This window comes from Pelophylax lessonae (genome assembly GCF_965119305.1).
Source record: "Pelophylax lessonae genome assembly, chromosome: 6".
Lineage (NCBI taxonomy): Eukaryota > Metazoa > Chordata > Amphibia > Anura > Ranidae > Pelophylax > Pelophylax lessonae.
This window is the reverse complement of record NC_138773.1, coordinates 289992431-290017267: the sequence shown is the minus strand read 5'-3', so window position 1 is coordinate 290017267 and position 24837 is coordinate 289992431. Positions and strand designations below refer to the sequence as shown.

Here is a 24837-nt window from a genome sequence, read left to right as displayed (position 1 = left end):
TGATTTACAGCAGGCAGTGGGCAGATCCATAGCCAAAATTCAAAAATTATGCTAGATACAGAATCTGTCCACTGCCTGCTGTCAATCACAAGGAAAGCGCAGACTTGATGTGGAACTAATGCTTCAGCTTCTCCATCAGGCTCCCCTCACTGTCAGCATCACTGGTTGATAACAGACTGCACAGCCAACAGTATCCATAAGAACCACTGACAGATGGGGAGGACAGGAGGCACTCTGCCTGTCTCTGTATGCCAACTTACAGTTAGTCCTAATTACCTCCAGTTGGAAGCAATTATTTTTGAATTTGGTGCAGTATTAATGCCACTTTGTAAAAATGTGCGCTATTAAGAACTACCTGAATCTGCTGCATGTATTGATAATGCTACCAAGGTGGGCAGCAGGGATTTTTTAATCTGACCAGGTCATTTTAAAGGGTTATATCTCCAGAAAGCTATTGTTAGGGCTTTTTTGAATTCTCTCAATGTCTTTATAGACCTGGCTTTGTGTACAAGGGCACAGTCATGCTGGAACAGAAAATGACCTTCCCCAAATTGTTACCACAAGGTTAAAAGTGCACATTTCTCCAAAATATCTTTGTATTTTTTAGTGTAGTACCCTTCACTGAAGACACCTAAACTCAATCATTTTGAGATGTTTTCATTAGCTTTTGGTCCCATAGCACAGTAGGTGTGATAAACAGCTGTCCACAAACATATTGCCGTAGAAAAAATAAACCAATAGGTTACTCTGTCAGGGCCCCGATCTAAACCTGCAAACTTTGATGTGTGTGGCAAAGTCTCTTCTTGCAGAGCCAACTACAATGCTGTACAGTTCCCTGGACAATTTATTGATTGATCCTGCCTTGAAACTTGTTTGACGTGATTTTTGAACTCTTTGCTCCTCAAATTTACTTCCTATTTACGAAATGCTTTTGCACTTCCTGTTTTCCCAGATTATTGTGCTCCCTCCAGCTAATATCTTGCTCTTGTCAATCCTGCTGCCATTTGAGTCTTCACTATCACTCACTACCGACCTTTGGCTTGTGTACTGACTACACTTCTGCTTATCTCTACCTGCCATATCTGCTACTGGACCCCAGCTTGGTGGGGCGATACAGAGAAATTCCACTTAGGACTATTATACAACAAAACCCATCACCACCATGAGGAGTTCTGATGAATACCAGTTAGTACTTAGATTCTGCACGTCAGGTGATCCCGTATCATCTGCAAGACTGACCTGCTTCTGTACTTATCAGCTGGTTAGTAGGTGCCTTGCTACTGCTATAGCTACTGGTCTCTCAGCCTGACCCCTGACTGTGACATAGACCACCAGACGTGTGACTCAGTTTATGGAGGACTAATCTATTATTGTGTACACTCTGATAGAACGCAGGGGGCAATTTTCAACTTTGACAAACTGCTACACTATTCCCAAAATATGACTTAAAAGAGCAAGGATATTGGTGTGCACATGGCCTGTGACTATTTTTCTCCCAATTCTAAAATGACAATGTGATGGTACTAACCGTCACTATGAGTGAAAGAAAGATAATTAATGGTTTGGATTGCTTCAAGCGGGACAGTAATATTTGTCAACCATATCTTCATATAGAATAATGAAGATTTAATACCACCTTACACAGTGTATTCCATGTGCTTGTCTGTGAGAGAGACACACAGACTGTCATTGGCAGACTTCCCTATTGTTGGTGTATTGGGAGGGAATGTGGATTGTGCCTGTCTCGTTGTTAAATGTTAATGACCTCACATTGTTCTGTCTGCCTTAAGATAAGCTTATTATGGGATGTATATGTGTATGTGGATTGTCTCCTAAGGCGGAGGGGGGATTGCCCCACAGTGTATATCTTTGTGTACACTGTATGGGAGTGTAAAACTCTGTTTTCATTGGATTGTGAATGTCAGGGCCTGTTTTCAACAAGGTCCACCTGGGCGGTAACCATGTGGGGGAAAGCTGTATAAAAGTCTGTTTCTTATTCAATAAAGTTGAGTTATACTTCACCCTCAATCTAGAGTCCTGTCTCTCATTGGGGGAATATGCTACAAGGGATTGCTATGTCCTTAATACTCCCTTGGATAATATCTAAGCTCTTGTAGGAGCTTGTGTAAGAGCTTGTTCCTGCTGCACTCTCTGGGGAAAGAGGTTCACCAACTGGAACCTGGAGCCTTGTTGTAGGTCCAGGGTGGGTAGGAGATGGCGAGACCCTAACCAAGCTGTGGCGGTTCATAGGGTCTAAGGTGTTTATGGTGTCTGGTGACACCCTGTCAACGGAGGTACCCGGTCAGGGTGCCGGTTGATCCGTTACAGACAGGCCCAGAAAAAACAATCAAAAGCCTTGTTGACAGCACAGGCTAATGCATTCTCCACTACATCAACATCAACAGGAAAAAAAAGCCTTTTGTTTTCATTGCAATTAAGAAACATATTGCTTGCATGCCAACATAGAAGCTTTACGTTTGTTATGCCAATTGTTATTCCCATTGCATGCCAACAACACAACACAACAATGTGTCCCATTTTTGAAGTGTAAATCCTGTTCATGTTTAATTTAGGTGCCTTTTCTCTAGCAGGTAGAGGAGTGTGAAGTAGTTTGCATTCTGAACTTTTTTGCACATTTTACAGAACTTGGCATGGCAACAGCTGGTGTACTGTTAATTAGTTCATAAGCGTGAACTTCATGCATGTACTGTGCTACATAACAGGACAGACTGTAACTATTTGTTGGCTCTGAATTTTAGATTCAATTTAAAAGTTAAGTTATGATACCTTGTAACTAACATACAGAAATAATGAGATAATCAAAGGAGCAGGACACAATGTAGGGCACCCTTGTCAGAGATAATATGTGTAAATTAAAATGTAATAGCAGCTTACTAAAAAGACTGTTATTATGTTGATGACTGAGGCAGAACATTTTTTTTGGCCAATCAGAAAAATTATCTGATAAAAGCTTGTGGTGTGCACTTTGTGCTGAATATGCAAAATAAGGTCCTACAATGCATATGATTTGTAAATCTCTGACCGCTAGTGGGGGAGCACAGAGGGTTAATGATTAGCACTCCTGCCTTGCAGCATGGGGGTCCTTCATTCCAATTCCAACCAGCACACTACCTCCATGGAGTTTGCATGTTGAGTTTGTGCCTGCATGGATTTCTGCCAGGTATCCTGGTTTCCTGCCATAATCAAAAGACAAGCTGGTAGGGTAATTGGCTTCTAATCTGGCATGTCTATGAATCTGAGATGGTGACCTTTGATTGTAAGCTCTTTGGGGCAGGGACTGATGTAAATGTGCAATATGTAAAGTACTTTTGTAAATTGTTACTTAACAAATAATCATATTCAGACTTTTTTTTTTTCCAGAGAAACTCATAACCCCAAATTAGTCGATCAAAACCAAAAAAATGTTTATTGTTAGAAACGATACAGCTTATTAACTTAATCAAGGTTAAAGGTAAAAACAGAAACAGAGTGCACTGGATAAAATAGAATGAATAAAAAGGTATAATATCACTTACAATGAAGTGACTTGTTTAGGATATAACACTAGATCAAACCCTTGTTATTGCCAGCAAACTTCCTGGCAATGGTGCCCTACTGACAGCTATGCTTCCAAACCTCTAAAAAAATTGGTTTATACAGTATTTCTTCCTAATTAAACAAATATTTTTTTTTTCATTTATCGCTTTCTTTTTAAAGCCTAAGGATGGCTGTTGAATAATCCAGGTAAAAGTAAAGAAAAAAAAATAGTGCTGTGTATAATGACTTGTCAGCAATTTTGGCATGGCGATTTGTAAACTTGAGCATGTTAAGGGGAATGTATTTTTTTCTATAAATATATTCTTTAGTATGCTTATGACAAAAACACAATAGTTTTTTTCTGTTTTTTAAATATGAAAAACCGCAAGTGAATATTTTATATTACATTCCTAGTCAATATATATTGCGGCAAACTCCTTTTTAGGTCTCATGCACACTGGGGGCATGTAGCCCTGCTGCATGAGGCTCCAGTATTTAGCTGGGGTTGAGGGGCATAGGCGCCTCATCTAACCCCACTGCTGGCAGCCTGTCAAATTCTATGAGAGTTTGACAGCTGCTGCAACTTGATGGGGTTAGGTGGTACACCTAGAGGTCTGTATGTTTAGGGCAGTATGAGCTCAGAGATCAATGCCAAGAACTCAGACAGCTTGTGTTTCAGGCATTTATCCCTGGGTGCATACCGCCCTAAATGTACGCACTGCTCAGTGCACCACCCAACCCTGTCTAGCAGAAGAGGGTATCAGGCTCTCATAGAGTTTGAAAGGCTGCCATCAATGGGCTGGATGGTGCACCTGTGTCCACTAGCCACAGCTAAACGCTGAAGCCTCATGCACTTGGGTAAAATGCATGATTCCCTAGAGGTCTGCTGAAAAAAAGCATGGTATATACATAGTTCAGAATAAAGTATATGTACACAGTCCCACATTAAGGTCTGGTTCGCACTGATGCAATTTCAGGTGCGACTTGGATCATTCTGAATCACATGACAAGGGAAATAACACTGCTTTCAATGGTGCCTGTCTACATCAATGCAGCGCAGCTGCAATCCAACTTTGGGGAAGGGTCCTGTCGAACTTTGGTGTGATGCAATGAGATTGTGACATCCCTAGATGGCCCTACCCTTTTGTTTACTTAGTGGCAGGGGGACGCAGTTTTGTCATTAGGCGAGTTTCAAGTCATGGGATCCGTCATGTTCGTCAGGCGGTATTTTTTTTTTTCACACAGGTTGGTAGATAGTGTTCATCGTGATTGACAATGGATTTACATTGGGGGACATTTTTATATATATATTTTTAAATAAAAGATTTGTCATAATTGTCTTGTGCTTTTATGTACTTTGACATTATTTTGGTACATTAGTAGGGCCATACTCATTCATATAGGGGAGAATGGGAACTGAAGTCCCCCACCCCGCACCCCCACATTACCAGGCCAGGGTTGTGAGGAAAAGGGCCTTGTGCTCATCAAAATAGGGACAAGGTGCTATGGGGGAGTCCTCCTAAAGCCCCCCTCCCATGTTAAGGGCATGTGGCCTGGCATTGTTTGCTTTTTTTTCTTTGCCCTGGGGTTTACCCTTAAAATCCACAACAAACAGAAGGGCCTGCTATTGATTTTGGGGTTTTTTTTTGGCACCGGGTCCCCTTCAAAACCCATACCAGACCCGAAAGGCTCTTTTTTTACATTCCCTGCTGACAGCAGGGATGACTCATAGTTGTAAGGACACCGGCTAGTGCTAACTCGTGGTTAAATGCACGTGGTAAAAAAAAAAGTATAAAAAACGTACAAAGTCATACCACAGCTACACTACCAAATTCCATTGAAAATCAAATCAAAATCAGACTGAATTAGTATGAAACTTGCCATAGGGTTATATGGTGATTAGAGATAGACAAGAAAGACAGTCTGAAAGCAAACAGTCTCTGCTGACACTCTATGACATCAGTGTCACGCATATGCCCTGTGTAAACATTAACTTATAAAAGAGACATTAAAGCGGTGTTCCGGCCGAAAATACTTTTTTTAACTAAAAATACTCCTTAAATACTTATCAATCGCCCTTTACATTACACTAATCTCAGATTTATAAGCAGTATAGTATTTGTTGGGATTCAAATTCTTACTTTTAAAACCGCTTTCTGAGCGTGGCCATCTCCATTGTGGGCATCTGAAGCCGCTGCGGAAGCCGCTGTGTCCTTTTTCCTGATTGCAGTGCATGAGAGGAGCGTCAGGCGATGCCCATTGCCTCCTGGGATTGATGACAAACATCTCCCAGGATGCAATGCAAAGCCGGAAGTGATGTCTGGGGCCTCAGCCACAGAAGGGGGAGAAGGAGGAAGTTGAATAAACTATCCTCTTAAAATAAGGTAAGGGACCCCCAAATTTTTTTTTAAATGCCCAATTCTTCTTTAGCATACCAATCCCGAAGTGTAAAATTAGGGTGGAACTCCACTTTAAATAATAATATAAAAAAAAGTAAAACCAGTTCAAAAACACATAATAAAACTGATCCAAAGCCATTACAATATGCCTCTAAAACAAAATTTACTTTGAGCAATAAAACAAAAAGATATACTTACGACACTCTGGGGGCTCATCTGATCCATCGCCACAATCATCTACCGTGTCACACTTCCACCAAAACGGAATGCATTTATCTGTATTACACCGAAACTAAACCAAAAATACAGAAGATTAAGGTTAATTACATCCTCAGTTGTTGCTACCAACGGTCATTGTTCTAAATCTCTCCACCCAACCTGTGTTAAGGTTTTGGCTGTTTAATGTGAATATTCTTTGTCAGTTTGGAATAAGGAAATTATTGGAGTGTTTCAAAGCCGTGATTCCTTTGAAGTTCTTCACAGAGCATTTCTCGATGAATCTAAATGTGACAGACGTTCCGTAGTTAGCTAAACCTGTTATGAGCAAAACTGTGACTGTTCTGCTCGTTGGAAATGAATGTGTCAAGACCCCACAAAACAATCTGAGATGTGTCCCGAATCAAACGTGCCACTTCTATCGCCCGGCTGTATTACTTATGTAAATCTAGCTATGATAGGTATGAATTTCTCAAGCTTTCAAGAAGTAATCAGCCCTGTATTTGTAATTTGGAGCTTTAATACCACCATTCTGCATGCAACTGCAAAGGGATGGGGAAATATCCTCAGTCAGGAAGAAACGTGCAAGTTTCCAAAAGTCCACTGAAGTCATCTAAGGTTTGTAGCTAGAGATTACAGAACTTTATGGCTGATGTGAAAGCTGAAATCCAATCTGATATTCAGTCTTGCAAAGGTGTATAGGCTCTCCTCCTGTACTGAAACTGCTTGCTCTGATTTCACTGCACACTGTGAGCTTCTCACATTGTGCATTAGAAGCTGCAGCAAGTCACTTAGAGCCTACCTTATTTCCTGGCTTGAGGACATCTAGCATCATCTAGCATTTCCCTCCTCAACTATACTGTTCCTGGCCTCGTACTTTCATTACTCCTTTCAATCATATAGGCTTTCCTAGGGAGTTCTGCATTCAAATGCAATCTAGCTAGGAATGTCCACTCCCCCAGACCGGCGCCCCTTTTTAAGATATTTTGACTTTTGCATACCTGCTTCCAAGAGCCAATCCACTGTTAGCATCAAGGCTGATGATGTTTGAGAGGGGCACTCTCTCCAGCAATTTCTAGCTAAGTATAGCGATTGCCACTGCTTTTCATAGAAATGTATTAAGGGCAGTTGTTGCAAGCAATTTTGCCAACAAGCATAAATGCTGATGGATCTCAATAGTTGACAAATTGCTTTGAAAATGTTACTTTTAGCGATCCTAAAGATACCATCACAGCTACAAATCACTGTAAATGTTGCAGGTAAAATCACCCATGTGTCATCCACTTTAAAATATATCTACGTTCAGAATGCAAAATCATAAATCCCTCTCCACATTGTATTTAAATTATTCAATAAACTTACTTTGTGAAGATCCCCATACATTTACTTCCTTAAAATCTGTGACATGTAGTCACTATGCCCTGTGAGTAGGCACTGCTGTGTCACACATTTCACAGAGCCTGCCTTCTGAACTATAGAGGGGCTGAGGGGAGGAGTTTCAGGGGGTGGTGTCAGTAAGGGAATCACTGCTTGCAGGCAGCAAGGTACCATGGGATATGTAGTCTTATGGAATCAAAAGTAAACAGCAGATGACAAGCTACAAAGCATGCAGGGAATCTAGCAAATTGTGGAAAGAGACGGCCAGCTGTCAGGCAGCACCCACAACATGAAAGGAGAGTTTTCAAGTAGCTTATATTGGATTGTCAAATATAACTATTGTTTTTATTGTTATTAAAAATGCTCATATTATAAAATGAAAGTGTATGCTGTAACCATAGAACTCCTTTAGGAAGCTGAATTAAGAAATACAATGTAACAATATGAATATATTGACCTTGGTTTTCTAAGAGAGTAGTGTATGTTACCTTTCAAAGTGAATTTTTAGTTTATGTTAGTGGATGAGGTGAAACAATGTGAAAATTTACTATTCAATAAATACCCAATCATGTATAAGAAAGCTTAAGAGTCGGTTCACACTATGGCGACACGACTTCGGGGGCGACTAGTGAAGTCACCGTGCACCGCGACTTCGGCGCGACTTGCACGGACTTCACATAATGGAAGTCAATGCAAGTCGCTCTGACTTCGGTCAAAAGTAGTGCAGGAACCTTTTTCTAAGTCGGAGCGACTTGAGTCGCTCCTATTAGAACGGTTCCCATAGCACAGAATGGAGCACGACTCGTCAGGCGACCAAGTCGCCTGACAAGTCGCGGTAGTGTGAAACAGCAGTAAAGGATAACTCCATTTTTGTGGGGGAAAACAATATCAAATAAAGAAAAAATAATAAAAGGCAATGATGGCGAACCTTGGCCCCCCAGATGTTTTGGAACTACATTTCCTATGATGCTCATGCACTCGTCAGTGTAGTTAAGCATCATAATAAAGGGCAGTGATGGCGAACCTTGGCACCCCAGATGTTTTGGAACTACATTTCCTATGATGCTCATGCACTCGTCAGTGTAGTTAAGCATCATGGGAAATGTAGTTGCCAAGGTTTGCTATATAGGGTATACAATTGTGACGCCAGTCATATTGTAATTGAATGTTATTAAAAATTACCTTTCCTTTTCAATCTGCAGCCGCTGTCATTTTCCTGAAAATGCAATGCAATATGGCTGCCTGGAGGTGTTCTGTACACAGAATGTATACTGACCACACCCCAGAAACATATTTTCCTGCTTGTGTGGTTGGCTCACCAATTTTCCCAGAAGTCTGCCTAAGATACAAGTCAGATTTCTGGCATCCCCTGCAACAAAACTTTCATTTTTGGTGAGATACTCCCAATAGGAACACGTCTAAAGGGATGCAGGTCCAGCAGATTTCCTCATTAGTGTTCTGCAGCTGCACAGCTGATTGATAATTATACATCCACTCCCATTAGACCCACTCAGCACAGAGGCACAGAGGAACAAACAGATTTCTTCAGAATAACAAAAAGTAGGAATCTGCAACAAAGGGTATTATAATCCTTGTAATGTACATCACCCAGAGAGGAATGTTTTTTTTTTTTCTCAACGAAAGTGGAGTTACACTTTAAAGTGATTGTAAAGGCATTACCATACTGCATTCTATGGACTGCAGAAATAAGTTCAGCCCTGTGACCCACAAGAGAATTATGACCAAAAAGCTTTGGTCATACTTCTTTTGTAATGCTATTGGCAGATTGCATCAAATATGTAGATGTAATTTTTCCATAGTTGTACGTGTATCAGAAAAAGAAGACAACATTGAGCAGCAAGCCTTTATTCCTATGCAAAATGAGTATTTCTTGTGATCATAATATTCCTATTCAGAACAGATTTGCAAAATGGACTTTCCCTGCAACGTAAATGGAATGTTAAAAAGGTTCCTCTAGAAGAGATATAAGACCCTAAAAACGTTTTAATGCAAAGTATAGGACTAGCATTGCCGAGCCCCGATAATGTCACTTGGTAAACACTTTGCAATGCAAATATAACATTTCAGAGTTCTATAAAACCTGCAAGGAGCGCAAGCACTTGGCTCCATGGGGAGATTTCCTTGGAAGAAAATAAGACATGTGACATGGGATATGTCAAAGGTATATATTAAAATCATCAATGAATATGACTCCTAGAACCATGCCCAAAGTAAGCACCATGGAGGAATGGAAGGATTTCTCTGCTGAGATGATTTTCTAAGAACAGACAGAAAAAAAAAAGTGTAGCAGGTTGGTAAGAGACCTCGTTAATTTAATTCTGCTGAGCACTTTCTTTTTGGTGAGATTAGACTTTAAGAAAATTAGCAACGCAAAAGCAGAACACCTGCTTGAAGGATTCTGTTGCACAGTTTAAATTATCCTGGAATTGCAAAAATTGATTCCAAGCAGTGGAACACTATATCATGGCAACAGAGCATTAGATCCAGGATGAAAAACATAAAATATTTATCCGATTTTAATGAACTTTTACAATTTTGCACATTAGAATGCAATCATTTATTTTAATCTTTTTTTTGTGGCATTAAAGTAGAGGAAAACATAACTCTTGTCTATCTAATAAAATGTGCAGGTTGTTTTATTCCCCTGTAACTGAACACAGAGTGTAGCAGAGATTAAAATCATTGTTGTTCCAATATATTTTGTGTTTCTTCGGGAACTTGGATTACTAAATACACAGTTCCCTTGCTTCCGCACATGCTGGTACTCTAGTTTCCAGTTTCAGGGGCCCTGAGCTGGTGTTAAAACCACAGTTCCACTCACTTAAAAAGTGTCCTAAAGATTAAGGTTGAAGTTGCATCTTCACATTATTGCTTGATGCGCTACCCTTTGGAATAAATAGAAACACATGAAAATGTATGTCATGGCATCATGACATATGATAATGCATCAATTTGTGCTAATGTGCATTATAATGAAGCGGACATTTAATACAAAGTATATTGTAATTCACGTTAAGCCCAAATTCACATTGGTCCGATTAGACATGGGATTTGACATGTCAAATTCCATGTCAATTTGGAGCCAATTGCCGGCAATGGAACCGTCCGAATCGGTGCGACGCCAACTTTGCGGTGATGCACCCAAATCACTGCAACGCCAACTTTGCGGTGATGCACCAATTCCCAGAAGTAGTTTCTGCACTACTTTTGGTTATTTCGGGGGGCGATTTCAATAGACATCTGTGCAGAAACCCGCACTGTGAAATCGCCCCCGAAGCCAGACTGAAAATGTGAAGTTCTGTGTTTTTTATTTTTTGCGCTAAAAACAAAAGAAAAACCTGACAATTTGGAAAAAAATTTCTGCATCACATCCAATAAAAAAATTTAAAAAATCAAATTTCTTCAATAATTTAGGCAAATATGTGTACTGCTACATGCTTTTGGTAAAAAAAAAAATCCCAATAAGCGTATTTTGATTTAGGCAAAATGCCTAATTTGGTTTAGGAAAAAGCTAAAGCGTCTACAAACTATTGGATAGATTTATGAACATATTGTTATTTTTTAAAACATTTTACTAGTAATGATGGCGATCAGAGATTTATAGTGCGACTGCAACACTGCGGCGGACAAATCTGATACTAAGTGACACTTTTTGGGCACCATATACCACCAGTATATGTACATGGTGCAGCCCTTAAGCAGGTAATGTTAGTAATGTGTTAAGGTTTATGGACTTATCATTTTTTTTTTTTACTAGTAATGGTGGCGATCAGCGATTTTTAGTGTGACTGCAACACTGCGGCTGACAAATCTGACACTAAGTGACACTTTTTGGGGACCATATACCACCAGTATATGTACATGGTGCAGGCCTTAAGTGGGTAATGTTAGTAATGTGTTAAGGTTTATGGACTTATAATTTATTTATTTATTTTTTACTAGTAATGGTGGCGATCAGCGATTTTTAGCAGGACTGCAACACTGCGGCTGACAAATCTGACACTAAGTGATACTTTTTAGGGATCAGTGACACCAATACAGTATCCAATGCTAAAAAAAAAAAAAAAAAAAAAAAAAGCACTATCATTGTATTAATGACACTGGCAGGGAAGGGGTTAACATCAGGTGCAATCAAAGGGTTAAATGTGTTCCCTGTGAGTCATTTCTTACTGTGTTAGGGATGGTTTAACTGAAGGAAGACAGAGATCCGTGTTCCTGCTTAGCTTAGGAAGATCTCTGTCTTCCTTACTAGCAGAACAGTGATCTCTGCCTTGTTTAACTCTCTCTGCTTCTCTCGGAACGATCGCTGGGTTTATGGCGGAAATGAGGTCCGCCAGACCCACTGATTGGCTCCCGCTGTGCCCAATCACAGTGGGAGGAGGACTCCGACAGTGTGTGCCCCAAAGTCAAAGAAGGAAATCAAGTACAGGTTCGTGATTTTGTGGTTAAGGGTTGCCCTGCAGCAGTATATGTACGTGGGGCGGTACTTAAACAGTTAATGTTAGCAATGTGTTAAGGTCATTGAGACAAACCCTCATTTGTTGGTAGACGTTGCTGGTGGGGGCTTTGAAGCAGCTTTAATTTTTGGATTGCGCAGGCTGTGCAGTTACGCACATCTGATTACTTACCTTTTCACAGTTACGCACATCTGCTGAGTTTGGATCCCCGTTTTGATATTCAAAATAATAATTATATAGAATATAAATTGTAACAAGATTAGCAGACAATGGGAAAAGTAGTAATCTCTAGTGATCTAAGGCTTGTGGCATTGTGCCAGGAGACATGAAAAGTTGATCTCTGAAGTACCCAAGAGCAACTATAACTTTTGGGCGGATTGCACTTTAAAGCATGATGGATTGTATATTGCTTTTCAGGGCATTCAACTTTGCTGGCAGCCTTTATCAGATACATAAAATATATCTTCTAACACATTAGTTATAAACACGTAGTCTTGCAGCCTTTGTACAGTGTTCCCCAAACATGTTGTGTCAGTAATAGCCTAATACAGTAAATTGGTAGGCATTTAATGGAGAATGCGGGCAATAACAGTTTAGATTTAAAGTGCTGGATTCCAGCTTCTGTTTTTTTTTTTTTTAACACAGGTATCAGTTGTCTTGAGCAACCACAGAGTTTGATTTAGTCCTGTTGAAAAACACCATTTATACGTTTCCTCTCGGGTAAATGGCTAGCTCTTGGAATGGAGCAGTTCAGCTTTCATTTCATGGGCTTCATTTTGTACTGATTACTTTATAATATAAAAAATCTTTTGACATAAAAGGCATAGAATATAACACTAAGTCTTTTGTATACACCACTCAGTAAATTCAGTCTGCCACTTTAACAACATTTCAAAGTCCCATGAAGCTATGGCAGCCCTAGTAAGGCAAGGCATGGTTTTTAAATACTATAAGATGCAATACTTAGACAGAATCCAGTGTACCCCTACAATTAAGCCCTTGTCTGGCAAAACTCTTTAGAGGCATATCTTCTGGTGGGTAAATATACAAAAGATATTTGTTACCCGGCGTGGTGTCGGAGGGGGGTCATCGGCCAGACCCACATCCCCCAATTATAACATTAAACAGACTTGTATCAGTATGCCCAGCCCTCGCCCAGTCCAGTCGCGAGCCATCGGATATCTGAATGTTGTATTTTGCGATTCGGCACTGCGTGACTTTAACGGACAATTGCGCGGTCATGCGACGCTGTACCTAAACAAATTTGACATCCTTTTTTTCCCACAAATAAAGCTTTCTTTTGGTGGTATTTGATCACCAGTGCGATTTTTTGATCATGCGCTATAATCAAAAAAATAACAATATTTTTCACAATTTTTTATATCAAATTCCCCCCAAAAAATTTAAAAATCAAAATGTTTTTACATTTTTGGCCAATTTGTTTTCTGCTACCTAGCTACCTATGTTTGGTAAAAAAAATCACAATAAGCGTATTTTGATTGGTTTGCGCAAAAGTTATTGCGTTTACTAACTAAGGGAAAGATTTTTGTCATTTTTGTTGTTTTTTTTTTTTTTAACGAGTAATGGCGGCGATCTGCGATTTTTTTGTGGTACTGCGACATTGCAGCGATCAGATCGGACCCTTGACTGACATTTTTGACACTTTTGGGGTTACCAGTGACATTTTTACAGTAATCAGTGCTATACATATGCAATGTTACTGTAAAAATGACACTGGCAGGGAAGGGGTTAACTTTATTGGAGAGGGAGGGGTTAAGTGTGTCTCTAGGGGCGTGCTTCTAACTGTGCAGGGTTGTGGCTGTGGTTGTAACAGCACAGATCAACGGTCCTACATAGCAGGACCGTTAGATCAGTGCTTTTACACAGGGAAGAATGACAGGCGGCTTTGTTTACATTAGCCGCCTGCCTTTTTCCCTTCACAGCGGACGATCTCGATTGACCGGCGGACATCGGGTCCCCCGGTCACACGCACGGAGGTGTCCGTGAACGAGCCGAGGCGGGAGCGCGCCTCCGGCGGCGCGCGCTCGCCCGCTATTGGCTCCCAGGCTAGTGACGTATATATATACGTCACTTTGCCTGGCCAGGGCTGACCGCCGCAGTAAATAGTCGTGCGGCGGTCGGCAACCGGTTAATAAAAAAATATATACAAAAGACAATCAGCACAAAGAGTAGACCCACAAACATTATTACAATTGCAGCTGAACACTAAAGGTAAATCACAAACCCAATATAAAGCATAAAACATAAATAAGTGCAGTGCAATCAATATAAACAATTAGGATAATCAGTTGACATATTGAAGCCCAAAAGTCCCTTGTAGAAAAGAGGGAATCATATGACGTGTGAGGTATAAGATCCAAAGAACCACTTCAGGTGATGTGCCTCCACCCTAGGTAAAAATATTGCGCTAACCTCAAGATCAGACCCCTGTTTTACCAGAAGGTCTAATAACATTTGTCTTTGGGATCAGTCACAAAAAGAGAGCCACAAGGTCCCAGCCAATTGTCTGTAATCCAGGGAATGCAGCTGAAGAGTGCCTGGCCTCTGGTAACACAGGGGTCTGATCTTGAGGTGAGCGCAATATTTTTACCTAGGGTGGAGGCACATCAGCTGAATTGGATCTTTGGATCTTATACCTCACACATCATATGATTCCTTCTTTTCTACAAGGGACTTTTGAGCTTCACTATCTCAACTGATTATCCTAAATGTTTATATTGATTGAGCTGCACTTATGTATATCTTCTGGCGGGAGTTAAGTGTTCAGTAGCACTAAACAACATTGGAGCATATATATATTTGGTGTATGATTTGTTTAATTGGATTTTAGAGTGGAGTGATGTGTGTATGGATTTTATAGCTTAGGCACCCAACTGGTGTACATGATATGGAGGGGCCATGTGAGTTGCTGTATGAGCAGTGATGTAGGCTGGATTTGTTTAATCTCCCAGTAAAGAAAGTTATGGTTTTTAAATATTTTTTTAAAATATTGTAACATGCAATATTAAAGAATAACTCCACTTTTGTTGAAAAAAACATTCCCCTCTGGGTGTTTAATGTACATTGCAGGGACTTTAACAAACCTTGTTGCAGATTCTTACCTTTTGTTATTCTGAAGAAATCCCTCTGTGTTTCTCTGTGTCCATGTGGAAAGAGAATCTAATGGGTGTAGTTTCATAATTATCAAACAGCTGCTGTGCCTGCAGGGTTCTAATGAGGAAATCTGCTATATCTGCATCCCTTTAGATGTGATTTTCTATTAGGAGTATTTTACAAAAAAATGACAATTTTGTTGTGGGGGAATGCCAAAAATCTGACTTGCATCTTAGTGTAAACTTCTGGGAAAATCAGTGAGCCAATCACACAGGCAGGTGTTGACCCCTTCCCTGCCAGTGTAATATATATATATATATATATATATATATATATACACACACACACACACACACACACACACACACATATATATATATATAGTATATAAATATACATATATATTTATACATATATATTATTTAGCACTGATCACTGTATTGGTGTCACTGGTCCCCAAAAAGTGTCACTTCGTGTCCCCCGCAAAAATTCTCTGATCGCCACCATTACTAATAAAAACAATAATAAAAAATAAAAAAAGTCCTTAAATCTATCCCATGGTTTGTAGACGCTATAACTTTTGCACAAACCAATCAATATACGCTTTTTGAGTTTTTTTTTTTTTTTTTTTACCAAAAATATGTAGCAGAATACATATTGGCCTAAACTGATAAAGAAATGTGATTTTTTTTTTTTAATTGGATATGTTTTATAGCAGAAAGTAAAATTATATATATATATATATATATATATATATATATATATATATATATATATATATATATATATATATATATATATATATATATTTTTTTTTTTTTTTTTTTTACTAAAAATATGTAGCAGAATACATATTGGCCTAAACTGATAAAGAAATTTGATTTTTTTTTTTTTTTATTGGATATGTTTTATAGCAGAAAGTAAAATTATATATATACAGTGGGTACGGAAAGTATTCAGACCCCCTTAAATCTTTGTTATATTGCAGCCATTTGCTAAAATCATTTAGGTTCATTCTTCTTCCTCATGAATTTACACATAGCACCCCATACTGACAGAAAAACACAGAATTGTTGACATTGTTGCAGATTTATTAAAAAAGAAAAACTGAAATATCACATGGTCCTAAGTATTCAGACCCTTTGCTCAGTATTTAGTAGAAGCCCCCTTTTGATCTAATACAGCCAGGAGTCTTTTTGGGAAAGATGCAACAAGTCTTTCACACCTGGATTTGGGGATCCTCTGCCATTCCTCCTTGCAGATCCTCTCCAGTTCTGTCAGGTTGGATGGTAAACGTTGGTGGACAGCCATTTTTAGGTCTCTCCAGAGATGCTCAATTGGGTTTAAGTCAGGGCTCTGGCTGGGCCATTCAAGAACAGTCAAGTCATTGTTGTGAAGCCACTCCTTCGTTATTTTAGCTGTGTGCTTAGGGTCATTGTCTTGTTGGAAGGTAAACCTTCGGCCCAGTCTGAGGTCCAGAGCACTCTGGAGAAGGTTTTTGTACAGGATATCCCTGTACTTGGCCGCATTCATCTTTCCCTCGATTGCAACCAGTCGTCCTGTCCCTGCAGCTGAAAAACACCCCCACAGCATGATGCTGCCACCACCATGCTTCACTGTTGTGACAGGTGATGAGCAGTGCCTGGTTTTCTCCACACATACTGCTTAGAATTAAGGTCAAAAAGTTCTATTTTGGTCTCATCAGACCAGAGAATCTTATTTCTCACCATCTTGGAGTCCTTCAGGTGTTTTTTAGCAAACTCCATGCAGGCTTTCATGTGTCTTACACTGAGGAGAGGCTTCCGTCGGGCCACTCTGCCATAAAGCCCCAACTGGTGGAGGGCTGCAGTGATGGTTGACTTTCTACAACTTTCTCCCATCTCCTGACTGCATCTCTGGAGCTCAGCCACAGTGATCTTTGGGTTCTTCTTTACCTCTCTCACCAAGGCTCTTCTCCCCCGATAGCTCAGTTTGGTCGGACGGCCAGCTCTAGGAAGGGTTCTGGTCGTCCCAAACGTCTTCCATTTAAGGATTATGGAGGCCACTGTGCTCTTAGGAACCTTAAGTGCAGCAGAAATCTTTTTGTAACCTTGGCCAGATCTGTGCCTTGCCACAATTCTGTCTCTGAGCTCTTCAGGCAGTTCCTTTGACCTCATGATTCTCATTTGCTCTGACATGCATTGTGATCTGGAAGGTCTTATATAGACAGGTGTGCGGCTTTCCTAATCAAGTCCAATCAGTATAATCAAACACAGCTGGACTCAAATGAAGGTGTAGAACCATCTCAAGGATGATCAGAAGAAATGGAAAGCACCTGAGTTAAATATATGAGTGTCACAGCAAAGGGTCTGAATACTTAGGACCATGTGATATTTCAGTTTTTCTTTTTTAATAAATCTGCAACAATGTCAACAATTCTGTGTTTTTCTGTCAGTATGGGGTGCTATGTGTACATTCATGAGGAAGAAGAATGAACCTAAATGATTTTAGCAAATGGCTGCAATATAACAAAGATTTAAGGGGGTCTGAATACTTTCCGTACCCACTGTATATATATATATATATATATATTTTTTTTTTTTTTAATTGACCTCTTTCTTTGTTTATAGCGCAAACAATATAAACCGCAGAGGTGATCAATTACCACCAAAAGAAAGCTCTATTTTTTGGAAAAAAAGGACATTAATTTTTATTTGGGCACACTGTCGCACGACCGCGCAATTGTCAGTTGAAATAATGCAGAGCCGTATCGCAAAAAAATGGCCTGGGCATTAGGAGCTGAAGTGGTTGGGGGGGGGGGGTCATTGGTGGTCAGCAAAAATGTGGCTCATTCATGCATTTTTGCAGCCCTTCAACCTTAAGTCTAAACGAGGCCTAAAAGTGGGAGAAAATAAAAGTTTGGAGCAGAACAGAAGTAGAATGGAAATTGTCCAAGGGGGACACTTGTTCTGGTGAAAACTAAGAGGGAATATACCAGCTTGGAGAGTTTTTCTCCCATAGGTCAGCTTTTTAAAAAACAGGAAATAAATCAAGAACATTTTTTTTTTTTAATGACACTTTACCCAGCACTTACCTGACTGGCAGTACAATTGGACAGGCATGTCTTATTGTCTTCAGCGAGGTAAAAATTAGTGGGGCAGGCACAGGTGTGTGACTTGTAAGGAGATAACAGGCATAAGTGGCTGCAGTCCCCGTTGTTAATTTTACAAGGGTGGTCAGGCACTAAAAAGACAATGGTACAATATATCACTTTTCCACGCGTATAAAGTTAATTGAATTCTTTAATAAGGCAATTTAAACAGAAGAGGGACCCAATAAACAATTACGCAGGGCGCATTATGACAAGGACATGTATCTAGTCGTTAATAAAATGGTAAGTATGATCTAGCGATAACAGAGCAGCACTCTCGCACTACATAAAAAGCTATTTAAGAAGCCATCCGCCGAATCTGCGTGAATATAAATGAGGCTTACCTGCTCTCTGCTTACTCCAGGAAATGAAAGATTACAGCTGGGTTATAGATTACAACAGAAAACAATTCATTCATATTTAAGCACTTAATTAAATTCTCTAACTACTGCAAGTACGTTGATTGTTTTATTCCAGAGAACGCTGATGTGACAGCATTATTGTGTGGTCGTACATGTATAGTTAATTAGGACTCAGAATTAGAAAACTTTTCAAACAGGAGAATAGAGAAGATTTTGGCTAAATGCCAACCCAGCTGATCTTGGTTTTCTCCTATGTAATTACAAGAACATTGAGAACCCTTTTCAAAAGGATTTCCAAGAACGCCAATCTTCTCCCAACCCAGACTATTGTCTTTCTAAGGCTATTTTTCTAATTGGGTCCTGCAGACCATTTCCAGTATGTTGGAAGATGCACTCCAAAATCCTGTGAAAATCCTTCTAAAAACTTGGCAGGCTGTTACTTCTACAAAGTGGGGTAACACTGTATTAATGGCCATGGTTTTTGAATAGGGATGATCGAACTTTTCAAAAGTTCGGTTTCGACCAGAACACCCGAACTTCCCGAAAGTTTGGCCCGGATTTCAGAACCCCATTGAAATCAATGGGACCCGAACTTCGGTAATCAAAAAACACAATTTTGAAGCCCTAAAACCCAATAAATGCCCCTAAAAAGTGCCTAGGGTTCTGGGTCATGCCCCAGGGACTAATAATCACACAAAAAAAAAGTTCTTAAAAATTGTAATTTTTGATGGAGAGACAATTATTGAAAAAAATATTGAAAAAAAAAATGAGATTTCTTTGGATTTTGTGTCTGGGGTGTCTAAAAAGTGTACCTGGGATGTTTCAGCTTTGTAGCATGTTCAGAACCAGAAAAAAAAACGTTTGTTTGTATTAGAATTGCAATAGAACAGGATAGTGGCTCCGCTATTTTCACACCTTGCCGGTTTTGTAGCAGGCGTTTTTTTGGGGGTCTTTGGAGGCAGGCATAACATCAGAACTTCTGTGTAGGGGTAGATATACACACACACATGTAAAGACCCCCAAAAAATGCCCAAAAAAACGCCTGCTGCAAAAACACACCTGGGCGTTTTTGTAGCTGGCTTTTTTTGGCGTCTTTGGAGGCAGGCATAACATCTGTACTTCTGTGTAGGGGTATATATACACACACACACATGTATGTATATATACACATACACATATATAGGTGTGAAAGTAGCAGAAACCTATGCTTGCGCTAATGAAATAATTAACACTCATATGGCTTCTCTGCTATAACACCTATATGTGTATGTGTATAAATACATATAAGTGTGTGTGTGTAAAAAAGTCCCTGACCCTTTCCAAAAATGCAGAGGCACAAAAATGCATTGATGTGAATGCATTAGTGTGAATCCAGCCTAAGAACGTTTTCAATCAAGCCATAAAAGGGGACATTTTGGGGCATTGCAACTCTTTGGATTGTCTCCCTGATTTTTATTGGAATAAAACTGTATCTGGACCTTTTACCAGTGGTGTGGGGCTTCAATTTAAATTTTTATTACATGCATTTTAATAAGGCTGCCTAAAGTAAAATCTTTTTAGATATACACTTGTAAAAAAGTACACTTTAATTCATAGGCTTTATGCATGTTAGGCATCAAAAACTGCACTTTTATGGGCGTTTGAGTTTTTTTCCTGCTTCTAAATGTTACTTCATGTTAGACTAGGTGTCTAGGCACACATAGCCCTTTAGAGGCAGAAAAAAAATCACAGAAAAGCAGCATAAAACAAATGTGCCTAAGTGCCAGCTCACACTGAAGCGGCACGACTTCGGGGGCGACCTGTGAAGTCGCGTGCACCGCGACTTCGGCACGACTTGCACGGACTTTATAAAATGAATGTCTATGCAAGTCACTCCAGGTCGCCCCGAAGTAGTACAGGACCCTTTTTCTAAGTCGGAGCGACTTGTGTCACTCCTATTAGAACGGTTCCTGTAGCAGTCAATGGACCGCAGCGGTGCGTGACTTGTCAGGCTGACCAAGTCGCCTGACAAGTCGTACCAGTGTGAATGGACACTAAAGCTGCATTTTCCAAATCTGTTTAGATGTGTTTAGGCGTGTTTAGCTCTTGAACACTCATTCATTTTAACCACTTGACCTCTAGCCACTGTGCTGCTACTGTGGCACAGCGGCTCGTTATCGTCCAGCGACGTGGACCTACGTCGCTGGACTCCTCCCCCTGTAGGCGGTGCTCGCGCACCGCCGGAGGCGCGCTCCCGCTGTTTTCATTCACAGCGGGAGTCGGGATAGGGGAGATCGCCGCCGCTCCTCCCCGATCGTTGGGGAATCGAGTTTGGAGATCCGCCCGCTTGTGTAAACAGAGCGGGCGGATCTCCTAAGTGACAGGAAGTGACAGATCGGAGTGTTCAGCATAGCTGAACATCCGATCTGTCCCTGGCTCACTCAGTCACCTCCCCCCCCCCACACGTTAGTAAGCACCAGGCATACATTAACCCCTCCCTCTCCAATAAAATTAACCCCTTCCCTGCCAGTGTCATTTTTACAGTAACAGTGCATATATATAGCACTGATTACTGCAGTAATGTCACTGGTACCCCCAAAAGTGTCAAAAATGTCAGTCAAGGGTCCGATCTGTCCGCCGCAATGTCGCAGTCCCGCAAAAAAAATCGCAGATCGCCGCCATTACGCGTTAAAAAAAACCCACCAAAAATGACAGAAATCTTTCCCTTAGTTAGTAAACGCAATAACTTTTGCGCAAACCAATCAAAATACGCTTATTGTGATTTTTTTTACCAAACATAGGTAGCAGAAAACATATTTTTTGGGAGGAATTTCATATAAAAAATGTTAAAAATATTGTTATTTTTTCAAAATAAACGCTCTTTTTTTATTTATAACACAAAAAGTAAAAATCGCACAGGTGATCAAATACCACCAAAAGAAAGCTCTATTTGTGGTAAAAAAAGGACGTAAATTTTGTTTGGGTACGGCATCGCACGACTGCGCAATTGTCAGTTAAAGTCGCACAGCGCTGAATCGCAAAAAGTGGCCTGGAAGTAAGACAGCAAAATCCTCCGGTGGTAAAGTGGTTAATGGCCAGAATAAATTAATGTTCTGGCCAATAGAATCAATGTGCATCCAAACGCTTGATGCACCTAAATACACCTAAATGGGTTTACAAAATGTAGTTTTAGGCCTGCTTTTTTTTATATTGTTTTCCCCTGCTAGACGTTAGGCAAATGGCCAGTGTGCACACGTCCATATTTGTGCTTTGAAGTAGAATGGCAACCAAAACTGTGAGTTTGAAATTGAGGATGGGTTAAAACATCTGTGTGGTTTCTATTGCTTTCAGGGTCCCTATCATGAAGATTTCTGCCCATTACTTGTCATTCAAAAATAACAGGAAGTGGGTAGAAATTTCCCCAAAGTGAGGCAAAATCCAAATTTTTAACTGCTGTCATTAAAACGGATGTCCCCAAGGGAAACTTTCCCCTGTATTCCCATTTTGTTAACCAATCAATAGCCTTGCCACCATATAATGGAGATGGAGATATGGACATGTTTGTAATCCAGGGACATTGAGTGTGGTATTTGCAGGGTTACCAAGAGAGAATAAAGCAAAAGAACCTTGAACAAAAATGATTGCAACTTCCACACCAAGGACTAATAAGCTGCAATATATTAGATATTTGGTTTTGGCTTTAGATACACTTTAGGGGACATGTTTACATGTGAGGTTGGGGGTGGGAAAACTCTGCGATTGAGCCCCCCAATTTTACTACCTCCTCCTAACCCCTACTTCCTTTGGCTGCAGAGACAACAGCTAGGGATGAACACATGCCATGATGCTAGTAGGAATTACGCCCCCTGTCGCCTGTCAAGGGAAACCCATTCAAGTGAATGGGACTGCTCTGCAATCACTCACATTGCACGTTATATGGGTTCCAAGAGGTTAAGGCAAGTGGTGAGGAGGCAATATCATACCTTCTCGCCACCTTGTAACTTCTCTGAAGTGTCACATTTGAGTTGCTTTGCACCACAATTTATTTGATGTGTAGCGTTCTGCTGGCATTACCACCCCTAAAACATCTCCATTCATGTCAGTGTAAACGCTTAACAAACGTGCTGCAACTGCACCTCAAGCACCCCAAAAATACCCCAATGTCACTTACAGTGCGGTTGAGATGCTTTTGAGATGTGTTACTAGCTGAGATAATAGTATAAGAATCCATACAAATAGAAAACCAACACAGTGGAGGTGTGTGGTAAGCATTATTTAAGAAGCCACAAAAGTGTCAAAAACGTATGCAAAATGCAACAATAACGCATTTTAATACAATAGGCTGGTTAATGGGCTTCTGTGATATTTAAAAATTCAAAACATGTCTAAATGAGCCCAAATAAAGGATGTCTATTATTTTGAGTACTACCATATGCTCTTTTTGAATAAAACATAAATGTAACATAATTATAGTCACCATCAGGTTGTCTGTAGGCATGGTATACTTCAATGTCAGATATGGCATGCCAAGAGTTAAGAAGCAGCGTCTTTTCAGCCCCCGAGGTTTTGTGCGCACGGCTCAGAGACTTGGTTTTCCCATCCGTCCAGTAGATGTAGTCATCGAACAACGTCAGGGCAATCACACCCTGGATATCTTGGTTGGGAACTGTAATCAAAAATGAAAAGATTAATGTGTAAGGCTGGAAGAAAGCCAACTAAAATATTTAATATGGAAAAGTCAGACAGATACAACTGTGACATAACTTCTGGTGAAAAATTGCCGTGACAAGCTGTCGGGCTCGCAATCCTTTTTTTTTTTGATAATTACTGCTCAAGAAAATGCAAGGTTGGAAGAACAGAATCACAGAGATGAAGGTTCGTGGGATCAACTACTACAAGCATTCCGGGTGACTTCAATATAAGAGTTTGCTACATTTCATTTAATGCCCAAATGAAACAACATTACAAAAATTTCACAGATATTTTAGGTTTACAAGCAAATTACCTACAAATCTTAGACTATTTCTTAATTCATTAGATCTTAAGAGCCCATTCACATTAGCGTGACTTGTCAGACAACTTGTCAGCCTGACAAGTCACGCTCGGTCGCGGTCCATTGATTAGCACAGGACCCGTTCTAATAGGAGCTACACAAGTTGCTTCAACTTAGAAAAAGGGTCCTGTAATACTTTGGGGCGACCTGGAGGCGATTTGCATAGACTTCCATTATGTGAAGTCTCTGCAAGTCGCGCCGAAGGCACGGTGCACAGCGGTGCACGCGACTTCACAGGTCGCCCCCCAAAGTCGTGTCCCGCTAGTCTGAATGGGCTCTAAAGCTGAAATCCTGGCAAAAAGGTAAATATAAAAATTAAATAAATATGAGGGCTGTACCAAAAGTAATTCAAAAGTTGGCATAACGTTTTTATTAACTTACAAAGGTCGTTCAAAGTTCTCATGTTGGCAGAGTAACTCTTCCTCTAAATAAATCAAGGCTTCTTTCACACGGGCATTCCATCTGTCCTTTTTTCATACATCCATTGATGGATTAAAAAATGGACAGCAATGCTCCCCTTAATAATTATCAGTTTATATCCATGTCCATTTTTGTTCAGTTTAAAAAATAGAATTGGACATAAAGGGATATAACAGTCCATTTTTGGATCCATTTTTGCATTGGTTGTTAGGAGTCGGCACCCGCCAGTGTCCCAACAATCAGTGACTTATCCCTTCTGTCAGCAGCAGGGATTAGTCATTGGTTGTTAAATAGGAGTTCCGCCCCCCCCCCAAAAAAAAAACAAACATTTAAAAGTCAGTAGCTACAAATGCTGTAGCTGCTGACTTTTACTATTATTGTACTTACATATCCAGGCATCCAGCAGTGTCCTCACCCAAGCCGATTCTTAAATTAGCTCTCAGGTGTTGCCACTGACATTTTTGCTAAGGGAAACTGGCAGTGAAGCCTTGTGGCTGCACATTCTCAATAGACTGGCTGTAGGAGGAGGAGGTGGGGGCCGAATGTCCAGCTCACTTCTCTGCGGCGAAGTGAGATAGAAGCAGGAGCGGGTACCTGTCAAAACCAGGTACCCACTCCCCCCAAAGAGGGCCAAATGTGGCAGTAGAGGGGGGGGGGTGGGGGGAACAAAAGGAGCTTCTCCTTTTGGATGGCGCTCCACTTTAAGGAGCCGCAACCCGCCAACTTCATTACAACGATGAGTCATTCCCTGCTGTCTCTATGATTAAGCCCC

General features: G+C 40.3%; 1 protein-coding gene across 6 annotated transcripts in view; it reads right to left on the bottom strand.

Annotated features, from left to right (window-relative positions):
* The window catches only part of LRP1B (LDL receptor related protein 1B), a 2177452-nt gene that overhangs the window by 234218 nt on the left and 1918397 nt on the right, over positions 1 to 24837 (bottom strand). For all 6 annotated transcript variants that reach the window (XM_082262163.1, XM_082262161.1, XM_082262165.1 and 3 more), the window contains 3 exons: positions 23070 to 23258; positions 18195 to 18343; positions 6135 to 6228 (listed from right to left, as the gene is read on the bottom strand). In XM_082262163.1, coding sequence (XP_082118289.1) covers positions 6135 to 6228; positions 18195 to 18343; positions 23070 to 23258 — 432 coding nt within the window. The remainder of the gene's footprint in view (positions 1 to 6134; positions 6229 to 18194; positions 18344 to 23069; positions 23259 to 24837) is intronic.